We start from the raw sequence: 22945 nt of genomic DNA on the forward strand, positions 1-22945 counted from the left end.
AAAAAAAAAAAAACACCAGCCAACATGATGACATATGAGAATATTCACTCACTAACAGCAAAACACATTAGTCACATTAGTTACAAATGTAAATGTGTAACAGTCATGAGAACAGGAATGACCAAAAACCACTGTATAGGCTTAAAGCAAGGCTCCACAAATTTGAAATGAGTGAAATATGCAAATATGATATCATAGAAATGATAGACATCTGAGAATTTCCTCTAATATCTGGAAAATATATAGTATACTTTTTAATGACTTACAGATCAAATAAGAAATTACAGTAGGATATACAGTCAATTTATTGGAAATGAAAACACACTAATGTATGGAGATGTAAAATATACAGTCCTTCTAAGATCACAGAATCAAATACTTATATTACCTGCATACTTATTACATGCAGTTTTCACCAAACATGGTCAATAAATATAAGCAAAATTTCAAAAGCAAAAATGTAAAATTCCTGTGTGTATTATGTGGTTCAGTTGGGCCAGACAAGTTCCCAGTCAGTCCTGTATTATGGTCTGTTGTGTCTAAATTATTGTGTAATCTCCTGAGTATTTCCTGGTTTGAATTTTGTTAAAATGCAACACAACTTCCAAAAGCAAATGGTGCCAAAAAAAACCATAGTAAAAATTAATGTGCTTAATTTCAGAGATAAAGTGAAAATTATACATCTGTTGGAAAGCAATACTCTGTAGAAATTGGGTGACATGTTGGAAAAATGAATCAAGCATGAGCAGTACAGCACTGAACTCTATGCCTGGGAAGTATGTGCTGTTTGTCCTTAGCTGTAGTCTCCTTGAAATCACATGCGGGCAGATACCAATGGACCAGTATTTGAAAAGAAAAGTTGTTTACCTACATACAGCTCATGGGAACCAATTAAATTAAAAGAAAGCAAAAATAACAATAAGTGTCAAAGCACAAATAAATGAAATAGAAAAGAAAAACAATGGAGAAAATAAAGGAAACCAGAGCCTGGTTCTTTGACTAAAGCAAGAAGATAGAAGACACAAATTCCATCATCATGAAAAAAGAGAAGAGCTGGCTCACACTTGTAATGCTAGCTACTCAGGAGGCTAAGATCTAAGGATCATGGTTTGAAGCCAGCTCAGGCAGCAAAACCCATGAGACTCTTATTGCCAATTAAGCACCCCCAAAAAATCTGGAAGTAGAGCTGTAGTTCAAGTGGTAGAGAGCTAGCCTTGAGTAAAAAAGCTCAGGAACAGCTCCCAGGCCCAGAGTTCAAGACCCATGACTGCTTTTCCCACAAAAAAAAAAGAATGTAAGAGATGTCACCACTGTAGACCATCCAGGTCTTAGGAGAGCATATATCAATGTCATAAATACACTCCTAGAAAATTAAATCTAGCAAAACATTAATACTATAACACATCACAACCAAATTGGATTTATCCTACAAATGCAATGCTAATTTAATACTTGGAAATATATTAGTAATTCAGTACATTAACAATTCAGTACATTAACAAAGAAAGGGAGAAAAAATAACATGATTGTATAAGGGGAAAATGATCATTTGACATTTATGATTAAAAACTCTCAGAGGAATCAAGAGGGACTTCAGGTTTGGGCTCATTAAGGGAATGCAAATGTCTCTTCAAGAAACTGATTTCATTTCCTTTGAATATGCACCCAGTAGTGAGATTGTTGGTGGTCATTTTGTTTTTTATCTTTTTAGGAATCTCTATAGCATGTTCTATAATGGCTATAATAACTTACATCACCACTAATGGTGTGCAAAAATTCCTTTTCCCCACTCCCTCACCAGTACTTAGCCCACATCTTTTTGATAACTGTCATGCTTGCTGAAGTAAAATGTTCTCTCATAATAGTTTTGATTTCCATTTCACTGGTGATTAGTGGTACTGATGGCAACTTTGGGGTCTTTTGAGAACTGTTTAAGTTTATTGCTAGAACTGGAAATTTGAAAATAAATTCATGCAGGATTTCACTCATTTTACATTAGAAATAAGGTTATGCATTGGCTAATAATAAGGATGTATCCTGAGACTGTTGGGTGGTTTTGTTGCTATGTAAATATCAGAGTGCATAGAGTGTGCCCACAAATGAAGCTTGTCGACGTAACTGGCATTGCCTTCACAGGTGAGATCCACTGTTGACCAAACCATTATGCAGCACTTGACTGCTGGCAAGGGATATGTTAGCACAAGAACAGTAAGAGAACAATTCCAATGGGATACCTGAACAAGGTGCTGAGAGCCAAAAGCTCTGACCACACTAGACAGAACAGACAGCAAACCTTTGCCAGGGCTCTCACTATGCCCCCAAGTTTCTACAAGACACAATGGAGTGATTTGTTCACGATAGAGTGTCTGATACCTACTGAAGCCAAATAAAGCTACTTTATTATCTGGGAAATGATATTTTAATACCTTTAAAACCATTGAATAAATAGAAAATTGGAAAATCATGAACATTTCCCTCTTCATAAAGTGAAGTGAGTGGTCTCCTTTTTGTGTCAATGCACCAAAAATACAGTAATATAAGTATTGTATTTTAAAACTAAAATTATGACTTGATTTTACACTACATGTAGCTTTACAATTTCCTCATCACATGTCACTTGGCAAACATAAAATCCATTTAAAGCAAATGTTTGAGCCCAGTGTAGTGGTGCATGCCTATAATCCCAGTACTTACGATGCTGGAGCATCCTGAGCTGGTGATCATATCTCAAAACAAAAAACAGTAACAGTAGCACAAAACATGCTTAAGATAATTTAAAATACATTCCATCACAAATATGTTTTAAAAACAAATCCTAAATCTTGCCTTGTACTTGTACTCCTAGCTATTCAGGAGGCTGAGATTTGAGGATCATGGTTCAAAGCCAGCCTAGGCAGAAAAGTCTGTGAGATTCTTATCTCAGATTATCCAGCAAAAAGCCAGAAGTAGAGCTGTGGCTCAAGTGTTAGAGCATCAGACTTGAGCAAAAAAAACCAAGTGAGAATACCAGACCTGAGTTCAAGCCCCAGAACTCTCCACAAAAGAAATTTTAAAATAAATTAAAACTGTCACTGAAACTGTCCTTTGTTTACTTGATGAGTTTTCTAATGTAACTTTTTTTAAAATCTGGATTTCCTAATTCTGAGTTCACACTCTAAAGTGAACAGTTAGCACTGCATGAGTGGCATGAAGTAGCAGTCATCTGCTAATAGTACATAAGACAGTAACTTACTCCTCTCATAATAAGTAAATAATATAATAAGCAATTTAATATATCCTAAAGTTTGGAAGAGCTAACAGTGTTTGTACGACAGAGTACAAGTGTTTTCACACAGAGTTTCTGGGGAAATCAGTAAGGAAGAAAGCAATTTAAAATGACTTAGTGTTCACAACTTCTCAAAAGGGAGAAGAATCTGGACATTCAGACACATTTTTCAACACAAGGCATTTTGCAAAGGAATGGACAAGCTGCATTTCCTTCCTTTTCATCTTCATTTACGGTTGGATTCCTGTGGGAGTAATGTTCTGCCTGGTGTCTCATTAGATAGGAAGCCTTCATGAGCATGTAAAAGGCATATACCATTAGGTCCCAGGGTCTTGAGCTGCCACTTTCCTTAGATTGAGTCTGAAATAAAAGCTACTAATGATTGCTGTAGCTCTTCTACAAATCTGCTGGCAGCGCTTTATAAGATGCTTTTATCATTGCTTTGCTGTTACTATGAAACAGAATACATATATGATAACAGCTTTTTAAAAATGCTCATAAAGAATCATACAACATCTTCTCTGTGTTCCTTGGCCGAAAGCAGACATAACTGATGCTACAACTGTGCCAAACTAAAACCAAAATGAACTGAGACTTTGAAAATGTACTGGTAGAGATCAGGGGAACACAAATTTACAGCAAACAACATAGTGAGGAGACTAATTAAAGGATTAACTTTTCATAGTCTCTGCATGATCACAGGTTATATTTTTAAGTTACTGCAGAATTATTACCTTGGAATATTTCTTTCATGTAAAAGAATGCTTTCTTCCTACCATTCTATTAAAAGCTTATTAATATTGCTTGTAAATTATTTAAATTCCCCAGAGACTAATTGCATTACTCAAGCCAGTGGAGAGCATCTAAAGATAGTTTCACAAAAAGGAAAAGCATTAGTTAAAATAACTGGTCCATATACTAATTAGTGAGACTCTTCAGTACTCACAGGACCTTACCTTTGGTGTTTTGGGCAAGGATAATCTAAGTTGATCATGAAAACACTTGACATTAGGAAGAACTTATCATCAAGCTCATGTAAGCACTGTTATAGAACTCAATTATGTTTTGTTAAATTTGGAAAAATATTTTTAGTAAATGTTTAGTGCTTATATCATACAATTCAAATTGTTGGTACATTTCCAAAAAACAAAATAAACAAGTTTATTTTCTTAAAAATAAACCCTCAGAATCCATCTCACATCAGACCCGGCACCTTCCAGGTACCCAGATGTTTTAGCCTCCTCCACCTTCCCCATCCTTTCATGTATACCCAAATGTTTTAGCCTCCTCCACCTTCCCCATCCTTTCACATATACCCAGACGTTTTAGCCTCCTCCACCTTCACTTATCCTTCCATGAATACCCAGACGTTTTAGCCTCCTCCACCTTCACTTATCCTTTCACTTGCTTTTCTTTCAAGACACTGTTTTAGAACCCATAAACAATAATTTCTTGCACTTTGAAGAAATGTAAAGGGAATCGGAAACATGTCTTCCACATTTTCATATTTTTCAGAAGAAATACATAAATCTTTCTTCTAGTGAGGATCCTTTCAGATAAATATGGGCAGGTACATTTAACTCACCAGCCCAGTCATCAGCTTTACCATTTCCTTCCTAATACTAATAACTTGTGCACAAGTTATCAAATGACTGATACGTGCTTTCCACATCCTTCACATATTACTAATGAGGGCAAAAAATAGATCTTGGGAGAGAAAAAGATTTTACTTTTTTATGTATAAAGTATACATACATTATCAAGAAACATTGTATTCAAAACCTGACATGGAATTGTAATCCCTTTATACCATTATTTAATATTTTTATTATTAATTTACTTTATTGTTATTATAAAGGTGATCTACAGAAGGATTACAATTACATTTTGTACAGTGTCTCCTGTTCCTTCATTCTCTCCCAGTCCTTCCACCCATCTCTACCCATGAGTTATATAGTTCACTTTGATCAGTGTCCAGTGAGCTCCACTACTGCATTTTTCCATCCTTTCTTCCCTCGAGTTCTGTACCCTCCCGCAACACTTCCAAAGATATATAGTTGAATACACTATACTAATGTCTCTTGTTTCCATATCTTGGAGTTTGTCTCAGTATGTATATTATTCTATATAAATAAGAAGAGGTACTTAGGCATTGAGCTTTTGTGTTTCTCTCATAAGAGTATCCTCTTTTGGTCTCACTATGTATGAATATCTAGAAACCTGCATAATTGATCATATCCCAGTGTATTTTAGATCTAATTGCTGCATACCATAGAGAACACATGCTGTTTGTCTCTGTGAGCTTGGCTTAATACTTTTTTCAAAGCATACACACTATACAGCATATGTGTGCATAGATAGTGAGTGAATAAGCAATGTATTTATGATGCTAATATTTAATGAGTTAGCAGCTTTAGAATTATTTTAGATAGCTCTTTCAAAGCATGCTCTATGACAATGAAAAAGTTTGAGAAACACTGCCCTGACTCAAAACTCCCCAGCCTGCATGTCTCCAATGGGTGACAGATATATGGAGGCTGATCACTTATACTCTAAGCATGGCTACAAGTAGCTACATTCTTCATCTTTTGCCATCCAAATACAGTTTTCTATGGCTGCCACAGGAAAAATCACCCTGGAAAAATGAATCTGCATGCTTTCTTGGGACAACTAGACTTATCAGTTGAACATCTCTTTATCTCAGTCTTTTTTCTGTCCTACACCTCTGTGTTGCCACTTATCTTTGTGCCTTGCTTCAGGCTCCTTTTCTCTCCACACCAAAGTTACATTTCTGTACCTTACTGAGCCCAATATGTTACACTAAATAATTTCTACTTCATTGCCTGGAAAACAAAAAGGAAATTGTGATCTTTGAGAAAGGGACAAGATTAGGTTTGTTAGGAAGATAACAGATAGATAAAAAGATAAATTAAATTGGGCATGAAAAGAGGTAGAGGGGCAACTTTTCTGGAACTCTACCCAGGAAACAATCTTCCTTAAAATCTTGCTATGGCCAGGTGCCAGTGGCTCACACCTGTAAACCTAACTACTCAGGAATCTGAGATCAAAGGATCCAGGTTCAAAGCCAGCCCGGGAAGGAAAGTCTTTGAGACTCTTATCTCCAGTTAACCACCAAGAAAAAAAAAAAAAAACAGAAGTGGCATTGTGGCTTATCCCTGGAGCTGAAGAGCTCAGGGATAAGGCCTAGGCCCAGAGTTCAAGCCCCACGACGGACCCCCCCCCCAAAAAAAAGAGGTGAGGTGAATTAAACAGTATGGAAAAGCTGAATGAGACAAAGTAAAAAAAGAAAAAGAAAAAGGTCAAGGGAAAGATTGGTACTTACCAATAGTGAGAGGGAAGGAAAATACCTTAATGAATTAGAAAAATATAGAAAGTATGTTTGTAAAGAGAAGAGAAAAACAAAGCCTGAGAGGCAGAACAGATGATTTAGAATGAAAAACATGAGCACATTTGTAAGCTAAAGGGAAACAATGGAGGAGAAGACATGGGAGATAGATAAAAGGCTAAATTAACTGATAGACTTAGAATTCCACGGAGTGATAATGGAATGGTAACCAGGAACATGGAAGAAAACTTCATCATGTTGCCCAACCAAGAGGTTTACCTCCTACCAGCCATACTATGTGCCAGAGTACACATTCCCCAGGGGAACATACTTCACGTAGCTCTACACTGGTTTCTTATGGAATATGAATAACTGAAATAACTATAAAAACCTTCCTAATGAAAGGTTTATTACAACTGAGGCTTCTAACTAGAATAATGTTTGCTATAGTTCTAAAATTAATTTGTCAATTAATATTCACTGAAGAGAATTTGAACAGGTAGAAGGAAAATGGTACTGATACAGTGAAAATGAAGACAGTCTTGGTAGGGACACTACAAGAATATAGTAAGAATAATATGAAAAGTGGTGTGTGTCCTTTGGGAATAAAAACCAATGGCATATAAAGAAAGGGTTTTGAAAGTTAGATAAGGGAATTCATATTCGGTTTAATATACAGGGAAAATCAATGTTAAGTTAATCTTGTGATTAATATGATGAAAGCATTATTTATAGAAAACTACTCTTTTAGTGGCATTTAATTTATATGGAATAGGAGCAAGTCAGAAAGGTTACTTCCTTACTGAAACAGATGACCTCAGTGAAGACATTAGACTACAATACGGAGACCTGCTTATTATATAATAAGTGGATGAACAAGTGAATTATGAAAAAAAGTGAATAGACAATATTTGGCCATTTTCATGTCCATGAGAAGAGCAAGGTTGATTCAGATAGTTCCCAGATTTTAAGGATTGAATATGAGGGTACAGAAGCACCATAAATACGGGGAGACACTTGTAAGAGAAATTTCTTCACAGACATTTTAAAGGTGGAAAAAGTTTAATTGTTCAATAGAAATTTTAAATATGAAAACTTGCCTTTGTATAACATTGTTGTAAACATTAAAAGTAATTTATATTTCCAGGCACTGGTGGCTCACACCTATAATTCTAGCTACTAAGGAGGCTTAGATGTAAGGATCATGGCTCAAAGATAACCCAGTTGGGAAAGTCTCTGAGACTCTTATCTCCAATTTATTACCAGAAAATCAGAAGTACAGCTGTGCCTCAAAGTGGTAGAGTGCTAGCTTTGAGTGAAAAAGCTCAGGGACAGTGCCCAGGCCCTAAGTTCAAACCTCACAACAACAACAACAATTTATATTAAATGTATAATAAATGCTGATATGTTTTTCCCCCAGGTAAAATTTTTTTAAATGATACCAGTCTAGGCTATACTGAAGTCTGACTTAATGACAGCCACATCCAAAACCAATTCAAACAAAGATCCCTGTGAATTTAAGTGTTGTAATTCCTATTTTATGGAAAAGAAAATTATTAGGAATATTTTAAAGGGATAGGCAGACTAGTAACAGATTCTAATAAACTTAATTGACTTAAAGAATAACTAAAAGCTTCCAATGTTAATTTATCCATGACAACCAACCAAAGCAGCAACAAAATAATGTAAGACAGCAGAAAAGGCCAAGGTAAAAGATAATGCAGATCCGAAGTATAATACTTAACCATACTAGCTTACGTATAATACTTAACCACACTAACTTTAACCACTGACTGTCAAATTAATATCTAATGATAAAGCAGCTTTTTCCAAACTGTGATCTCCACATAAAAATCAAGGTATTTAATTTCTACTCTGCAAGAGGGAACAGTGGCTGATGCTTGTAATCCTAACTACTTGGGAGGCTGAGAACTGAGATGGTGGCTAGAGGCCAGCCCTAAGCTAGCCCAAGCTAGCAAAACTGAGAAATTTTTACCTACAAAAACCAGAAGTGGAGGTGTGATTCAAGTAGTAGAGCCTTGAATGAAAAAGCCAAGGACGAGAGACCTTGAGGCCCTCTGTCCAAGCCCCAGTAGCATCACAAAAATAAATTGAAAAAAAGATTTTATATCCTCATGAAACAGTACATCTAATTCTTACCGTTAATAACTGGTGTGTAAACAACAATCCCAACCAAGTTCGGGTCAGATACTGTTGTGTCCAGAATAAGGCCCCCAATGCTGAAAGAAATAATATCATATAGTTTATGGAGGAAGAATGAAAAAGTAATTGAAGTCATTCTGTATCTATAAATACTTTGGCTTTATAAAATAGAATATTCAATCATTTCGAAAATAGAGCTGGGCGCCGGTGGCTCATGCCTGTAATCCTAGCTACTCAGGAGGCTGAGATCTGAGGATCACGGTTCAAAGCCCGGGCAGGAAAGTCTGTGATACTCTTATCTCCAATAAACCACTAGAAAACTGGAAGTGGCGCTGTGGCTCAAGCAGTAGAGTGCTCGCTTTGAGCTGAAGAGTGCAGGGACATCGCCCAGGCCCAGAGTTCAAGCCCCATGGCCAACCAAAAATAAAAATAAATAAATAAATAAAGTAGAAAGGAAAATATTAAAAGTAAAAAATCAATATTAACACTAAAAGGTTAGAAATTAAAACCTGGCATAAACTAAAGCTCCAAATTTCAGGACTCTGATCTCTAAGTCTTGCTGCTGGAAAAAAGAAAAAGCATATGCTTTTTAAGTACATTTAAAGTTTATATGCATTAAAATGTCCGGAAGGACTCATAAGAAATTACTAACCATGTCTGCTTCCAGGGAGTCAGACTGCCAGGGGACTGATGCACATTGTATACCTTCCTGTGCTTGTTATTTTTTAAACCAAGTCATATATTATTCTTCTAATTTAAAAATAACTTTAAAAGACTACTTTCATATTTGAAGGAGTCAAAGCATTACAAGGATAGTTTTTATTGGGTTAAAAAATTATATATACAGGGGCAGCAGAAAAAAATGGGGGAAAGCAAAGGAAGGGGTGACATTGTCCAAAAAAAAGAAATGTACTCATTATTTGACTTATACAGTGGTAACCCCTCTTAATAATAAACCCCACCTTAATAATAACAATAAAGTTATATTTAAAAACTACATATAGCTGGGCACCCATAGCTCATGCCTCTAATCCTAACTATTCAGTGACTGAGATTTGAGGATCACAGTTCAAAGCTAGTCCAGAAAGTCTATAAGAGTCTTACCTCCAATTAACCAATAAAAGCCCAAAAGTGGAGTTGTGACTCTAGAAATAGAGTACTGGCCTTGAGCAAAGAAGCAAGGACAGCATCCAGGCCCTGAGTTCAAGCCTTAGGACCGGCACAAAAATAAACAAAAAGTTACATATAGGTAGGATGTAGCTTATCATTGGTAAATTCAAATAGTTAAGTTGTAGCCACAGAAAGAGCTGAACTTAAAAAGCCTACAAAATACTATAGATACTTTTACTACAGAGTTAGTGGCTCATTCTCAATATCTCAATGGAACTTGGAGAATTTAAGTTTACAAAGTGTTTATAATTGGTTAACTTTCATCTGTTTATAAAACACTGCCAGTGCCAGTTTTCCCTGGGATCCTGTTGCTTAAATCCTTCAGAAAATGCAATCACATTACAGTAAAATGAACCACATGCTGACACAGAATGGGACTGGTTGTCACAGTATCAGAACAAATGTGCTTACAACTACCTCATAGTAAACATCAGTAAATTGATAGTTCTTTATAATTTTAATTCTTGAGTAGTAGTAATGAATCCTGTCATAACGTACTAAACTGTGGGAGTTCTCATTAAAAAGGTATACTTAAAGGTTAAAAAATAATATTTAAGATCTAATTTTAAATGTATACATTTCTAGCACAAACTACTTTAGAATCAGAGAATAAGTCTCACTGCCAGAACACTTATTAAAACACATTTAAAAATATTTTTGTTACACTATATGACTGTTTTGGGAGATGAGGGTGGGGGATGAGAAAGATGGAGAATAAATAACATGAAAGTACACAGTATGTATACGAGATTCCACAAGGAATCCCACTGGAAGCTGTTGAACAATGGGAGTTGGGAAGATGGGGAAAGAAAAAGCAATAGAGGTTACTCTGATTTAAAGATAATATATGCACCTGTGAAATAACATGGTGAATCTCCTTGGCACCATTAATATACACTATAAAAAAAAAAGGTAACTGATAAGAAAGTAAAATAGCCGGGTGCTGGTGTCTCATGCCTATAATCCTGGCTACTCAGGAAGCTGAGATCTGAGGATCACAGTTCAAAGCCAGCCCAGGCAGAAGAGTCCCTGTGGGAGTTGTATCTCCAATTAACCACTCAAAAACTGGAAGAGGCACTGTGACTCAAAGTGGTAGAGCACTAGCCTTGAACAAAAGAGTTCAGGCCCTGAGGTTAAGCCCCATGACTGACAGAGAAAAAAAAGTAAAAATAGACTTTTTGAGAGGAGATCATAGAGATGAGGGAGGGTGAATGAACAAGGTAATTGATCAGTGTACTTTACATACATAAATGAAAATAAAAACAATGAAACGTTGAAATTTTTTGAAGAGGATGGGGATAATGGGGAGACAAGATTGGTGGGGTGCATTGTGTCTTTCTGTGGTAGTATTATAATGAAATTTTCTTTGTACTACTCATATATGTTGACAACTTGTTTATATTTGTTTCCAAGATAATAAAACTTATAGGAAAAAATTTAAAAGTATAAACAAAAAGAACATAAAAATGTAGTTTCATCATTTAGTTATACTATATGTGTGTATATATGTGTATTGTATTATACTATATATGTACACAGTGTAACTGTGTGTATATACCATATATGTGTATATGTATATATGCTGGTATGCTATAGCCTTTCAGATACTTACTTATATATCTTATTTATTTAAGTTGACAAATAAGAACTACATATATATATATAAAGTTTTGAAATATATACATATATATATATACATACACATTTAGAATGGCTAAATAAAATTAATTCACATATTATATCATATAATTATCACTCAACCTGTGGTAAGAACACTTAAAATCTGTCTTAGAAAATTTTAAGACTACAATACATTCTTTTTTTTTACAATACATTCTTATTAATTATATATACCATATTGTACAACAGACCTCCAGAATTTAGTGCTCCTATCTAAAACTTTCTTCACTTTTACCATCCTCATAACTATACTCTCACACATTTTTAAATTCTTTTTAAAAAGCAAAACTGAGTCAAGCTGTAAAAGTAGTTTTATTTTTATTAAATATTTTTAAATATTATTTTATTATTGGAAAAGGAAGGGTATCACAAAGCTTATCATGAACCAGTAGTCCTTAGCCTCACTCCCAGATCCTTGTCAGTATTAAGAATTCTTTTCGGGCTGGGAAGGTGGCTCAGTGGTACAGCGCTTGCCTTGCATACCTGAGGCCCTGGGTTCGATTCCTCAGCACCACAAAAGCAAGAAGAAAAAAGCCGGAAGTGGCACTGTGGCTCAAGTGGTAGAGCGCTAGCCTTGAGCTGAAGAGCTGAGGGACAGCGCTCAGGCCCAGAGTTCAGGCCCCATGACCGGACCCCAAAAAAAAAGAATTTTTTTCAACTTCTCTAGCTGTTTCTTCTGGTGTTTAATTCTATGTTTCTAAATAACATGCTTAAACTTCTATTTCTATTTTTAATTTTAGACATTTTTCTAATGACCTCCTACTATAGCAGATGAGGATTATCCTACTTTGGTTCCATCCCTACTTTGGTTCCATCACAAATCCTTTCTTCCCCTATCCTGCCAATTGGGTTATACTTTATGGTGAAATATATAGGGTTGATTTTATGCATATATGAAAAGGGAACAAGGATTTTTATTGTAACAATGGAATCATTACTCACCACTTACATACACAGTACGTTAGATATTCTCACATGTACTTGTTTGTTTTGTCTTGAATTAATTTCACTTTTTAAAGTCTTTATTCCTAATTCATCAACTGTATAACTCAGTTACACAGACTCAAAAGTAATGAATCAATTCTACATTTGTTCATTCTTAGAGAGCCCTTTCCTTATGCTCATTGTCTTTCTGACAAATTTGATGGTGGTCTCTAGACCTTAGGTACAGCTGTCCTGTTGAATCTTCCCTGAATGTTGGATCTTGGTCTCTATATTACCAAATCCCAGGATCCTGTTGCCTGAATTCTCCCCTGAAAATGAACCATATGCTAGCACAAAATGGAACTCCTCATTCCTGTGTCAGCCTCTTTCTTGATTTGGTCCTCACTGTGTGGTCACACTCTTTCTCCACTGTAAATGAAACAGCACAGGGGAAGTAAATTCTAGGGGATCTTATTTTTCTGATTTGATATTGCAACTGCAGTTAATATCCAAAATCATTTCCCTTAGAATTTTGAAGAAATCAATTTTGAAATTGTATGAGTCTTTATTCTGATTCTAAGTCTTTTAAAGGTAACTTCTTATTTCTCTGGAAGCTCTTGTGATTTGTGATGACATGCGTTAGTTTCATTTCCTCACACTTTTTTTTCTTTCAGTTAGCTACATACCATCCCCTTGGTCCCCTCATATACTAATTCATTATGTTGAAATGTCTTTAGTGGGCCTTTTCTAGGAAATCCACATTCTTCTGTCCTGGAGAATTTTCTCTTATCATGTCTTTGATAATTTTCTCTGCTTATCAGTTACTTCCTATTCCCCCCCCCAATTTCTTTTTTATTCTAATGTCCAGGAAAGTTCTCCACTCTTATCTTTCAGCTTTTCTACTGTTTGGTTTTTTGATATTTATATATTTTTTTAAAACCCTAATTATAATATTCTGTCCTTACAGTATGGATGCCATAGTTTCTTTGTCTGAGCACAGTGATAACAGGGCTTTGAGCATCCCTTTCCGGCATCCCTACCCTGTCTTCCATGTTAGAGGCCTTCCAAAGTCTGGTGATCCTATATGTGTGCTCCACTTCAAAGAGCTCTGTGGAGCACCTGTGGGGCTCAGTGTGATCATGGGTAAAACCTATCATCAAGTGGACCAGACATCAATGAGGTAGGTTGGCAGCTAGGTCACTAAAGGAGCTATACGGTCAGCATCTGCCAGTTTTCCCCCCAGAGACCAACTATCTAACTTTTGCCTGGGAATCTATGCCTGACTATAAGTGTTCTATGAACAAAGAGAAGGAAGTGGGATGGGTTCTCGCTATTTAGCATAGCCACCTTGATTTTCATACAATGCTTAACTCACATGCCCTTCCCTGAACATGCCCATCAAGTGTTTCTGAATCACTTTTCTAAGAGAGGGGCATTCATCTGGGTGCTTAAGGTAGAGAAGGGCTGTGGAACCTAACTGCTCCTTATTCATTTTGGCTTTCAGAAAATTTTAATGTCTCTAACTTTTGGGCCTGTCTGGGTTTCTGGGGTTCAGATCAGCTTGCTTCTATAAGATAGTTGATTATTAGCTGTTCTTTCTGCTTGTTCAGTTAGCAACCATCCATCTAATTCCTACCTTTCTAATTGTTTTAATCTCTCACCTGCTGTCTTCTCTGCTCCCCCGTCTGTCTTATGGTTTTATACCATTTTTATCCTTTTGCTGTCATTTTAGTAGTTTCAGGGAAGAAGATAGACATGTCTTAATTTGCCATGTTTTACAGGAAATTCATACTCTTCCTAGGTTATTTTTTATCAAGAATATACTGAACATCTTTCCATAGTAATGAAGATGTTATTTTAATGTTATTTAATGTTATTTTAAATGGCTAATATTACATTTATGAGTATACTATGACTTATTTAACCAACACTTGGTTACTGAAAAAGTTGTTCTATATTTTTTCTTTCTCTCTCTCTCTCTTTTTTTTTTGTCGGTTGTGGGGCCTGAACTCTGGGCTCTTCAGCTCAAGGCTAGCGCTCTATCACTTGAGCCACAGCGCCACTTCTGGCTTTTTTCTTTTTGCTTATGTGGTGCTGAGGAATCGAACCCAGGGGGCATGCAAGGCAAGCACTCTACCACTGAGCCACCTTCCCAGCCCAAGTTGTTCTATATTTTTGTTATTGAAAACTCCACTGTAATGAGGATGCTCACAACTAGATCATGTGCATGCATCCTTAACTATACTCAAATCCTGTCAGAGTGCTAGATGTGGATATTTACATTCTTCAAGTTTCTGATACTTACCTGAGCAACTTAATGGCTCTATTGAGTTAAAACACATATAGAAAGTACTTAAGCTGTTTTTGCTGAAAAGCACTCATGTTTTTGGTTGGTTGTGGGGCTTGAACTCTCAGCTCTTCAACTCAAGGCAAGCACTCTATCACTTGAGCCACAGTCCCACTTCCAGCTCTCACTTTTAACTGAGGCCTACAAATTCCAAAGCATAATTAAAAACAAGATAAATGCTTGATCTCCCTGTGTCCTTACCAGTGTCCTGCCAGTCACCTTGCAGCTACCTTAGAATTCAGGAAGGACAGGACTAATAGAGAAGCATCCTGTAACTGAGAAGAAGCTCTCCCCACTGCCAGGCAGCAATGACTTTCTTATTGTTGCCAGGCTCTGCCTGACCAGTCCTGAGCTAAGGAGCAACTTGGGCCACTCTTCTGATGACAGACCACACCTGTGAGTGGCACTGTTTAATCATTATGCATATGTCCCATCTCCTGCTCCCCAATCTTCCTTTAAACCTAAAGCTCATGTAGTAGCCTGAAGATGGGCTGAAGTGCTCACTTTTCCTCTTCCTTGTGCTGCACTAATAAGCCTCCCATGTCTGTCCTTCCCCATCACGTGTCTCTTTATTTGTTGTTTTGGGACAAGTAGCTGGATCTGACAGTCAAAGGAGTTTCAGGTTTTTCTGACTTCAATAACTCCTGATACTTACACATTATTATCTGAGAAGATTATAAATTGGCTCTGTACAATAGTTCATCCAAGAAATAAAATCAGGCAGCTTGTTTAAAACATGCATACCTGTAAATAGAGTGCACATACACATTTAATACTAACCTACTTATAAGCATGGCTGTTATGACAGGCTCCCAGCCTGAATGGAGGACTGTCCTTGTGGCTGGATGCTTGGCAGCTATTATAATCCAGATAGGAGTTAGAGCCAAGAAAAGGACACCGACTAGTGGAGAAACATAGTAATAGGTCTCTGAAATGCAAAAAAAGACATTTCACTCCTTTCAGAGAAGCAAATTATCAAGAATTTAATATAACAGAAGAGATGATTCAAATATATTACTTTTTTATAAACTCAAATTTAGAACTATAAATAAGGTAAAAAGTAAGTATCTGAAAACTAATGTATTAATCAAAAATATTTATTATGAAACAGCTATATAGCATACATGAAACACCAATAATAGTATAATAAGACAAGTAAAAAAGTTACCATTGAACAGACTTCCAAGACTTTGTTATACTTTTCTGTGAGATGCCTTCCTTGATCATAATTATTCCTTTCCATTCTTATTACACTTACCTGTACAGAAAGCCTTCATGCTTCATTGATTTTGAGCTTTGCATTTGTTTTGTAAATATGATTCAGGCCTTTCTAGACAAAAATTTAAATGTGCTTCCAGAACTGGATGAGATGTGTGTGTGTGTGTGTGTGTGTGTGTGTGTGTGTGTGTGTTCACACACGAATGTGTATAAGAACAGTTTTCAGGTACTAGACAGAAGGCACTGAAAAACCATGGTTCCTGGAAAATGAGGAAAGAAGGGCAAGAAATGAGAGAACCTTAACTAACAGATTCTATTTACTTTCCATAGTTCACTTAGCTCATACGTTTTCAAGTACTTTTTTTTAAGCTAGAAATCCATACCTTTATTCATACAATTAAACATTACATTTATGAGGACAAAGAAGTTGTTAATAAATCAAGTGTAGGCACATGTTCAAACTATAACCAGACACTAAAATCATGGTTTTGAATATTATTTAACGACAACGAGAGATGCTTAGAAAAGACAAAAAGCAGAATATGGAATTCTCCTTACAGTTAAGCCTTAGTTCATTCGTTCACATATCAACATGAAAATGGTTGTTAGTAAATTCAGATTGTGGGATTACAGCAAATTTATTTCATATGTTTTGTGGTTCCATATGCCACTTTCGTGGATGTGTTACTTTTTTTTAATTTATTTTATTTTATTTGTGAACATACTGTACAGAGGGGTTACAATTACATGGGCACGTTTTCAAGTACTTAAAGCATTCTTATAATTATAAGAAATTAAACTTATAAATAGTAACTTAAGTTTTTGTAAATATTCAATTAATATATACAATTTGATGCGATTTCTGTTTAACAATCACAACAATAAGTAAATTACTTAATTTATTCTTGGAATCAGACCCCTAACATGTAACTTAGTGGGCTAAGTGACAAGTAGATAAATATCTAGTGCCTTTTTAGTACAAAATTGTTAATTCCATGAATTTCATTCAGAATTATTTTAGGCTTAATTCCAAATCCCCTTTAGTTGGAAGTTGCAAGTTCTTTATCTAAACAGTAATATCATCCAGAGTATTTTTAAGGATATTATTTATCACCAAGATTTCAAGCAGGATCTTTCTGGAATCATCTTGATAATGCTAATATTTATTGAAACTAGTAAGGACTGTCAGAACTTAGAGACAGAGTTGCTCTCATGACCTTGCAGCTTCCCAATCGCAGGTTTCAGTAGAATGTTAATTCATGTTCTACTGCGTCACAGAACTCTGCAGCCCTTACCCAGCATGCATGTTTGATCACAGTTCATATTGTCTTAAAGATCTTCTCATATAGAACTAAGATTTTTGAACAAGATAGAAAATTATATTTTTTCAATTTTTTCCATCAGATAGAGACAAGCAGTTATTTAAAATAATATCAAAACAAGTCTCCCTGTGGCTCCATCTGGATTTACAATCATGCATTCAAGATGATTTTAACAAAAAAGTCATTTTGCATTTCCCTTCATTTAAAGAATTAATGCTACAGTTACAAGATTTTATCCATTACTTTTTAGAAAAAAAAATCTTGGCATTGGTGGCGTATGCCTGTAACCCTAGCTACTCAGGAGGCTGATATATGAATATCAGAGTTTGAAAGACTCTTTTCTCCAATTAACTTTTTTTAAAAAGCTGGAGCTGTGGCTCCAGTGGTAGAATGCTAGCTTTGAGCAAAAAAGCTCAGGGATGGCACTTGGGCCCTGAGTTTAAGCCCCAAGACTGACAAAATAAAAAATAAATAAAAAAGATTAAAAGAACATTGATTCATTGGATGGGTGCCCAGTTCTCTTTATGAACCATTAGAAAAGGATAAATAATATCCCAATAATGGAGCATCCCTACTTGTAAAACAAGAAAATTTGTCAAATGGATCTCTTTAGGACCAAAGAGAACTGAGCATTGGACAAACTAAACACAAATGAAAAGAACTCTTTTGCCAGATAGGCTTTTCTTAATATTTCAGCTTCAGGACCACACAGGGACACCATGCTAACCACCTTCAACATTTCATGTCCAGAAGAATATCTGAGGCTAAGAGAGTACCCCATCCCTACCTGGATCCCAGCATCACTGTCCTATACTTTCAAAGTGGAGGACAAATTTCTCAAGAAAAAAACTAAAAGAATTGAGTGGGTAGTTGCACAAAAAGTTAAACAAAGTTACCACCTAGTGATTCTCTTCTTACATGTATGTCCAAAAGAATGGAAACCCTAAAGCCACATCAAAACTTGTACATGGGCTGGGCACTGGTGGCTCACAGAGGCTGGTAGCCTGTAATCCTAGCTACTTAGGAGGCTGAGATCTGAGAATTTTGGTTCAAAGCCAGCCTGAGCAGAAAAGCCCCCGTGAGAATCTTATCTCCAATTAACTACTCAAAAACCGGTAGTGGCACTGTGACTCAAATGGTAGAATGCTAGCCTTCAACACGAAGAGGCTCAGAGACAACACCCAACCCTAAGTTCAAACCCCACAACTGACAAAACAAACACGTGTACATGAATGTGCATAGCAGTATTCTTTATAATGGCTAAACAGTGGAAGCAACCTATGGCCAGGTGCCAGTGGCTCATACCTATAATCCCAGCTACATGGGAGGTGGAGATCAGGAAGATCACAGTTTGAGGCCATCCCAGAAAACAATCATCTAAGTCAATAAAGCCAGTTTAGTGGTACACACCTATGGTCCCAGCTACACATGACATATAGGTAGGAAGACTGTGGTCCAGATAGCTTGGATAAAAAGGCAAGATCCTGTTCAAAAAATGAAGTACAAAGGTACTGAGGACATGGTTCAAATGATGGAGTACCTGCCTAGCAAGTATGACACCCTGAGATCAACCAAAATACTGCTAAAAAAAAAAAGGGGGGGTGGGGAAAGAGCAACCTAAGTGTCTATCAAATGATGAATAGATAAAATATAGAGCCAGGTGTTGTGGCTCCTAACTACTCATGTTCAAGGCCAGCCTAAGCAAAATTTCACGAGATTCCCTCCTCTCAGCTAATGGCTGGGCATTATTGCTCACAGCTGTGGTGCCAGCTATGCAGGAGGCTAAAATCAGGAGGATATCAAATCCTGGCCAGCCTGAGTTCATGAGACTTCAGCTCATTAGAAGCTGAGTTTAATGGCATGTACTTGTCATCCTGCTACAGTGGGAAGCATAATTAGGAGTACAGAGGTCTAGACCAGGCCAGGCAAAAAGTAAGAGCCTGCTGGGCGCCAGTGGCTCACGCTTGTAATCCTAGCTACTCAGGAGGCTGAGATCTGACGATCACTGTTCAAAGCCAGCCTGGGCAGGAAAGTCCGTGAGACTCTTATCTCCAATAAACCACTAGAAAACCAGAAGTGGCACTGTGGCTCAAGCAGTATAGCGCTCACCTTGAGCTGAAGAGCACAGGGACAGCGCCCAAGCCCAGAGTTCAAGCCCCACGACCCACCAAGTAAAAAAAAACAAAACAAAACAGTGAGAGCCTATCTCAAAACCAATCACAGAATAAAGGACTGGAAGCGTGGCTCAAGTAGTAGAGCCCTTGACTATCAAAGCCCTGAGTTCAAACCTCAGTACCATCAAAAGTTAAAATAAAATGAAACAAAAAATAGCATATCCCGAAAAGTGTGATTTAGTCACATTATGAATCCATATAACAGGGTATTATTCAGCACTTAATAAAATGCAGTCCTGAGTCATACAAATGATCATTGAAAACATTATGCTAAGTAAAAGAAGCCAGTTATAAAAGGTCACATATCACATGATTCCATTTATATGAAAAGTCCAGAACAAAAACATCTAAAGGGAGAAGAGAGCAAAGGGTAGCTGTGCGGAGCTGGGTGAGGGGTGGGGCGAGGATTCCTGATAAAAGGTCTGGGGTTCCTTTAGGAGAGGATGAATTATTCTGAAATTAGATCGTGGTGATGGTTGCCCAATCTTTTAGGAATATAACAAAAACCACTGAATTATCCACTTTAGAAGGATTGCACAGTGTGGGACTATACACAACTTACAAAAATTCTAACAATGGAAAAAATCAAATGGGGAAGGCTAAAAGCACATGTCAAAGACAAAGAACATATTTGCACAAGGAAATGAGACAATACGAACAGTATAGGAGGTTAACACTGGGGAAGCTAAGCAGCAGGCACGTAGGGAGCATACCTGGTTTTATTTTTGCAAGTATTCTAGAAGTACAAAATGATCTACAAAGTATGAAAATCATCACAAAGCAAAAACTTTCAAATGATTTGTTGTAAATCTGTTGTGTTTCTACTTAGTAGAAATGTCATACAATTAAAGTACTTGTAGAAAATCACTAATGACATGCATAATTAGAAGAGAAAATAGTCTATTAAATACCATCCATGAATTTCTGTATTTATAGTTTAAAATGTAACATAATGCCTTTCTTCTACATGAGATATGTGCAATAGAGACTGGTTTAAATAACCTTGTATTAAAAATCTCAATCTATCATCATGGTCATTAGGGTAGGTTCAATAATGGCCTTATTACGGAAGGCTCATGAACAATGCTTTCCATGGCAAAGTGACTTGTGGGTGGGATTATGATGTAATTTTCAATGCGGATATTATCTGGATTATGCAGGTGAGCCCTAAATACAATCACAGGTGTACTGCTAAGGGGAGCAGATGAGGCTTGGTTACAAAGGAGGCAACGTGACAGTGGAAGCAGAGATAGAAGTGGTACAGGCAATAAGCCAAGAAACACCAGTGACACCAGGATGGAAAGGAAGAAGCCAGACCTCCCACGCCTTCACATTAGTCATCTGTAATCCATTTTGGACAGGTAGCCTCCATAACTGTGGGAAAAATGCATTTTCTTTGTCTTAAGCCACAAGCCTTATGGCAGTTTGCTACAGTTACAGAAAACTGTTATTGGTATACATAAAACTTTGTGCTTTTGTTTGAGACAGGGTCTCACTATGTAGTTCATGCGAGCCTCAACCCTGTGAGCCTCCTGCCTCAGCCTCCTTAGTGGCAGAACTACAAGTGTTCACTACCACATCTAGCTTTTGGATTTTTAAGCCCAACACATGTCCATATATTTTAGTGTTGGAGCAATTCTGGGCTGCAAATAAAATGCATAAAATCAGAACAGCAAAAGTGGTTCAAATTGCTCTGATTCCACTGATCTCTCAAACATAATTACTCTCTTTTGTGACTCATGGCTTTCACCTTTTAAAAAATATTATCAGTGGCATTTTTACACTACTATTATATCATCTCATTAATAGCTTTTATCATTCTCATCCAAATTCTTCTGTAATCTGCAGCTGTTATGAGTGACAATTTTTATACATTAGCGACTGCTGGGTGAATAGCAAAGCAAGAGGCATCATACACTGTAAACCATTTTTTTCTAAATCACCATTACATTTTCTCAGAAAACTTCCATGCTAGAAATACTTCTAAACTAAGATGACACAGTGCTTAAAAAGCCCTCAATACAGTGATGGTAAAGGTAAATTTGGATTCTGCTCATATCAGTACATCAAGTTGGAGATACTCTAGAATGCCCTGTGGATTGCTAGGGGTGCCCTCATAATCTCACAGGATAGAAACCACTTATCACAGCTATTGGTGCATTTATTGCTCTAAGCCATCTTTTAGGATTAACCTGAAGAATGGGAAATCAAATACTATTTCTAGATTTTTTCCTACAAACAGAAAAGCTGATAATTTTTTCATCATGTAAATAAAAGAATTATATACTCACATAGTTATAAACACTTGAAAGACAGTTTTTTTTTCTTTTTTGGGGGGTCCGGTCATGGGGCCTGAACTCTGGGCCTGGGCGCTGTCCCTCAGCTCTTCAGCTCAAGGCTAGCGCTCTACCACTTGAGCCACAGCGCCCACTTCAGGCTTTTTTCTTTTTGCTTATGTGGTGCTGAGGAATCGAACCCAGGGCCTCAAGCATGCAGGGCAAGCGCTCTACCACTGAGCCACCTTCCCAGCCCTTGAAAGAGAGTTTTATAAATACTATTTTATAAATACTATTTTATAAATACTATTATGCTAGCAAGAAGGGACAAAGGGCATCTGTCACTGGAGGCTGGTTCTTCAACTACTGCCTCAATGTTGGAGTCTTGTTTTGTTTTTTTATTCAAACAGGATGCAGATAAGGCTGGCCTTGAACTCATGAACCTCCTGCTTTACCTTCCAGGGGGCTTGGATTTGTGCACCAGCTCTCACAGTTAGATTCTTATAGCTTTTAAAGAGTAGTACAAGCCAGGCGCCAGTGGCTCACACCTGTAATCCTAGGTACTCAGGAGGCTGAGATCTGAGGATCTCAGTTCAAGGCCAGCTGAGGCAAGAAAGTCCATGAGACTCTTAGTTCCAAAACCAGGAGTGGCACTGTGGCTCAAGTGACAGAGCGTTCGCCTTGAGCTGAAGAGCTCAGGGACAGCACTAGGCCCAGAGTTCAAGCCCCACGACTGACCAAAACAAAAACAAAAAAACAAAGTGGTACATATTTAAAGAATAACTGAAGAGACATAAATATGCCTTTGTATTTCTCTGTAAAACATAGAAAAGTATATCAGAGTTTAATTATTTCCTTTACTATCTCCACTTGAAATACTTCTCTTTAGCATATGTTGCCATCTTTATTTTCTTCAGAGATACCAATTTTAAACACTTTAATCTCACATGCATAGTCTCACATTTTTTGCCTATGCAAGCTCAAAGTTCAATCCTCCTACAATGAGAAGTACAAGTTGTCATGTCCAAAACGAGCTTTACAACGTCGGTGGGGGGGGGGG

At 36.8% G+C, this 22945-nt stretch overlaps 1 protein-coding gene across 1 annotated transcript in view; it reads right to left on the minus strand.

Annotated features, from left to right (window-relative positions):
• The window catches only part of Slc41a2 (solute carrier family 41 (magnesium transporter), member 2), a 63881-nt gene that overhangs the window by 20847 nt on the left and 20089 nt on the right, over positions 1-22945 (minus strand). The window contains exons 6-7 of the mRNA XM_013020017.1: positions 15676-15823; positions 8772-8851 (exon numbers count right to left, since the gene is read on the minus strand). Coding sequence (XP_012875471.1) covers positions 8772-8851; positions 15676-15823 — 228 coding nt within the window. The remainder of the gene's footprint in view (positions 1-8771; positions 8852-15675; positions 15824-22945) is intronic.

This window comes from Dipodomys ordii, unplaced genomic scaffold (genome assembly GCF_000151885.1).
Source record: "Dipodomys ordii isolate 6190 unplaced genomic scaffold, Dord_2.0 Scaffold3, whole genome shotgun sequence".
Lineage (NCBI taxonomy): Eukaryota > Metazoa > Chordata > Mammalia > Rodentia > Heteromyidae > Dipodomys > Dipodomys ordii.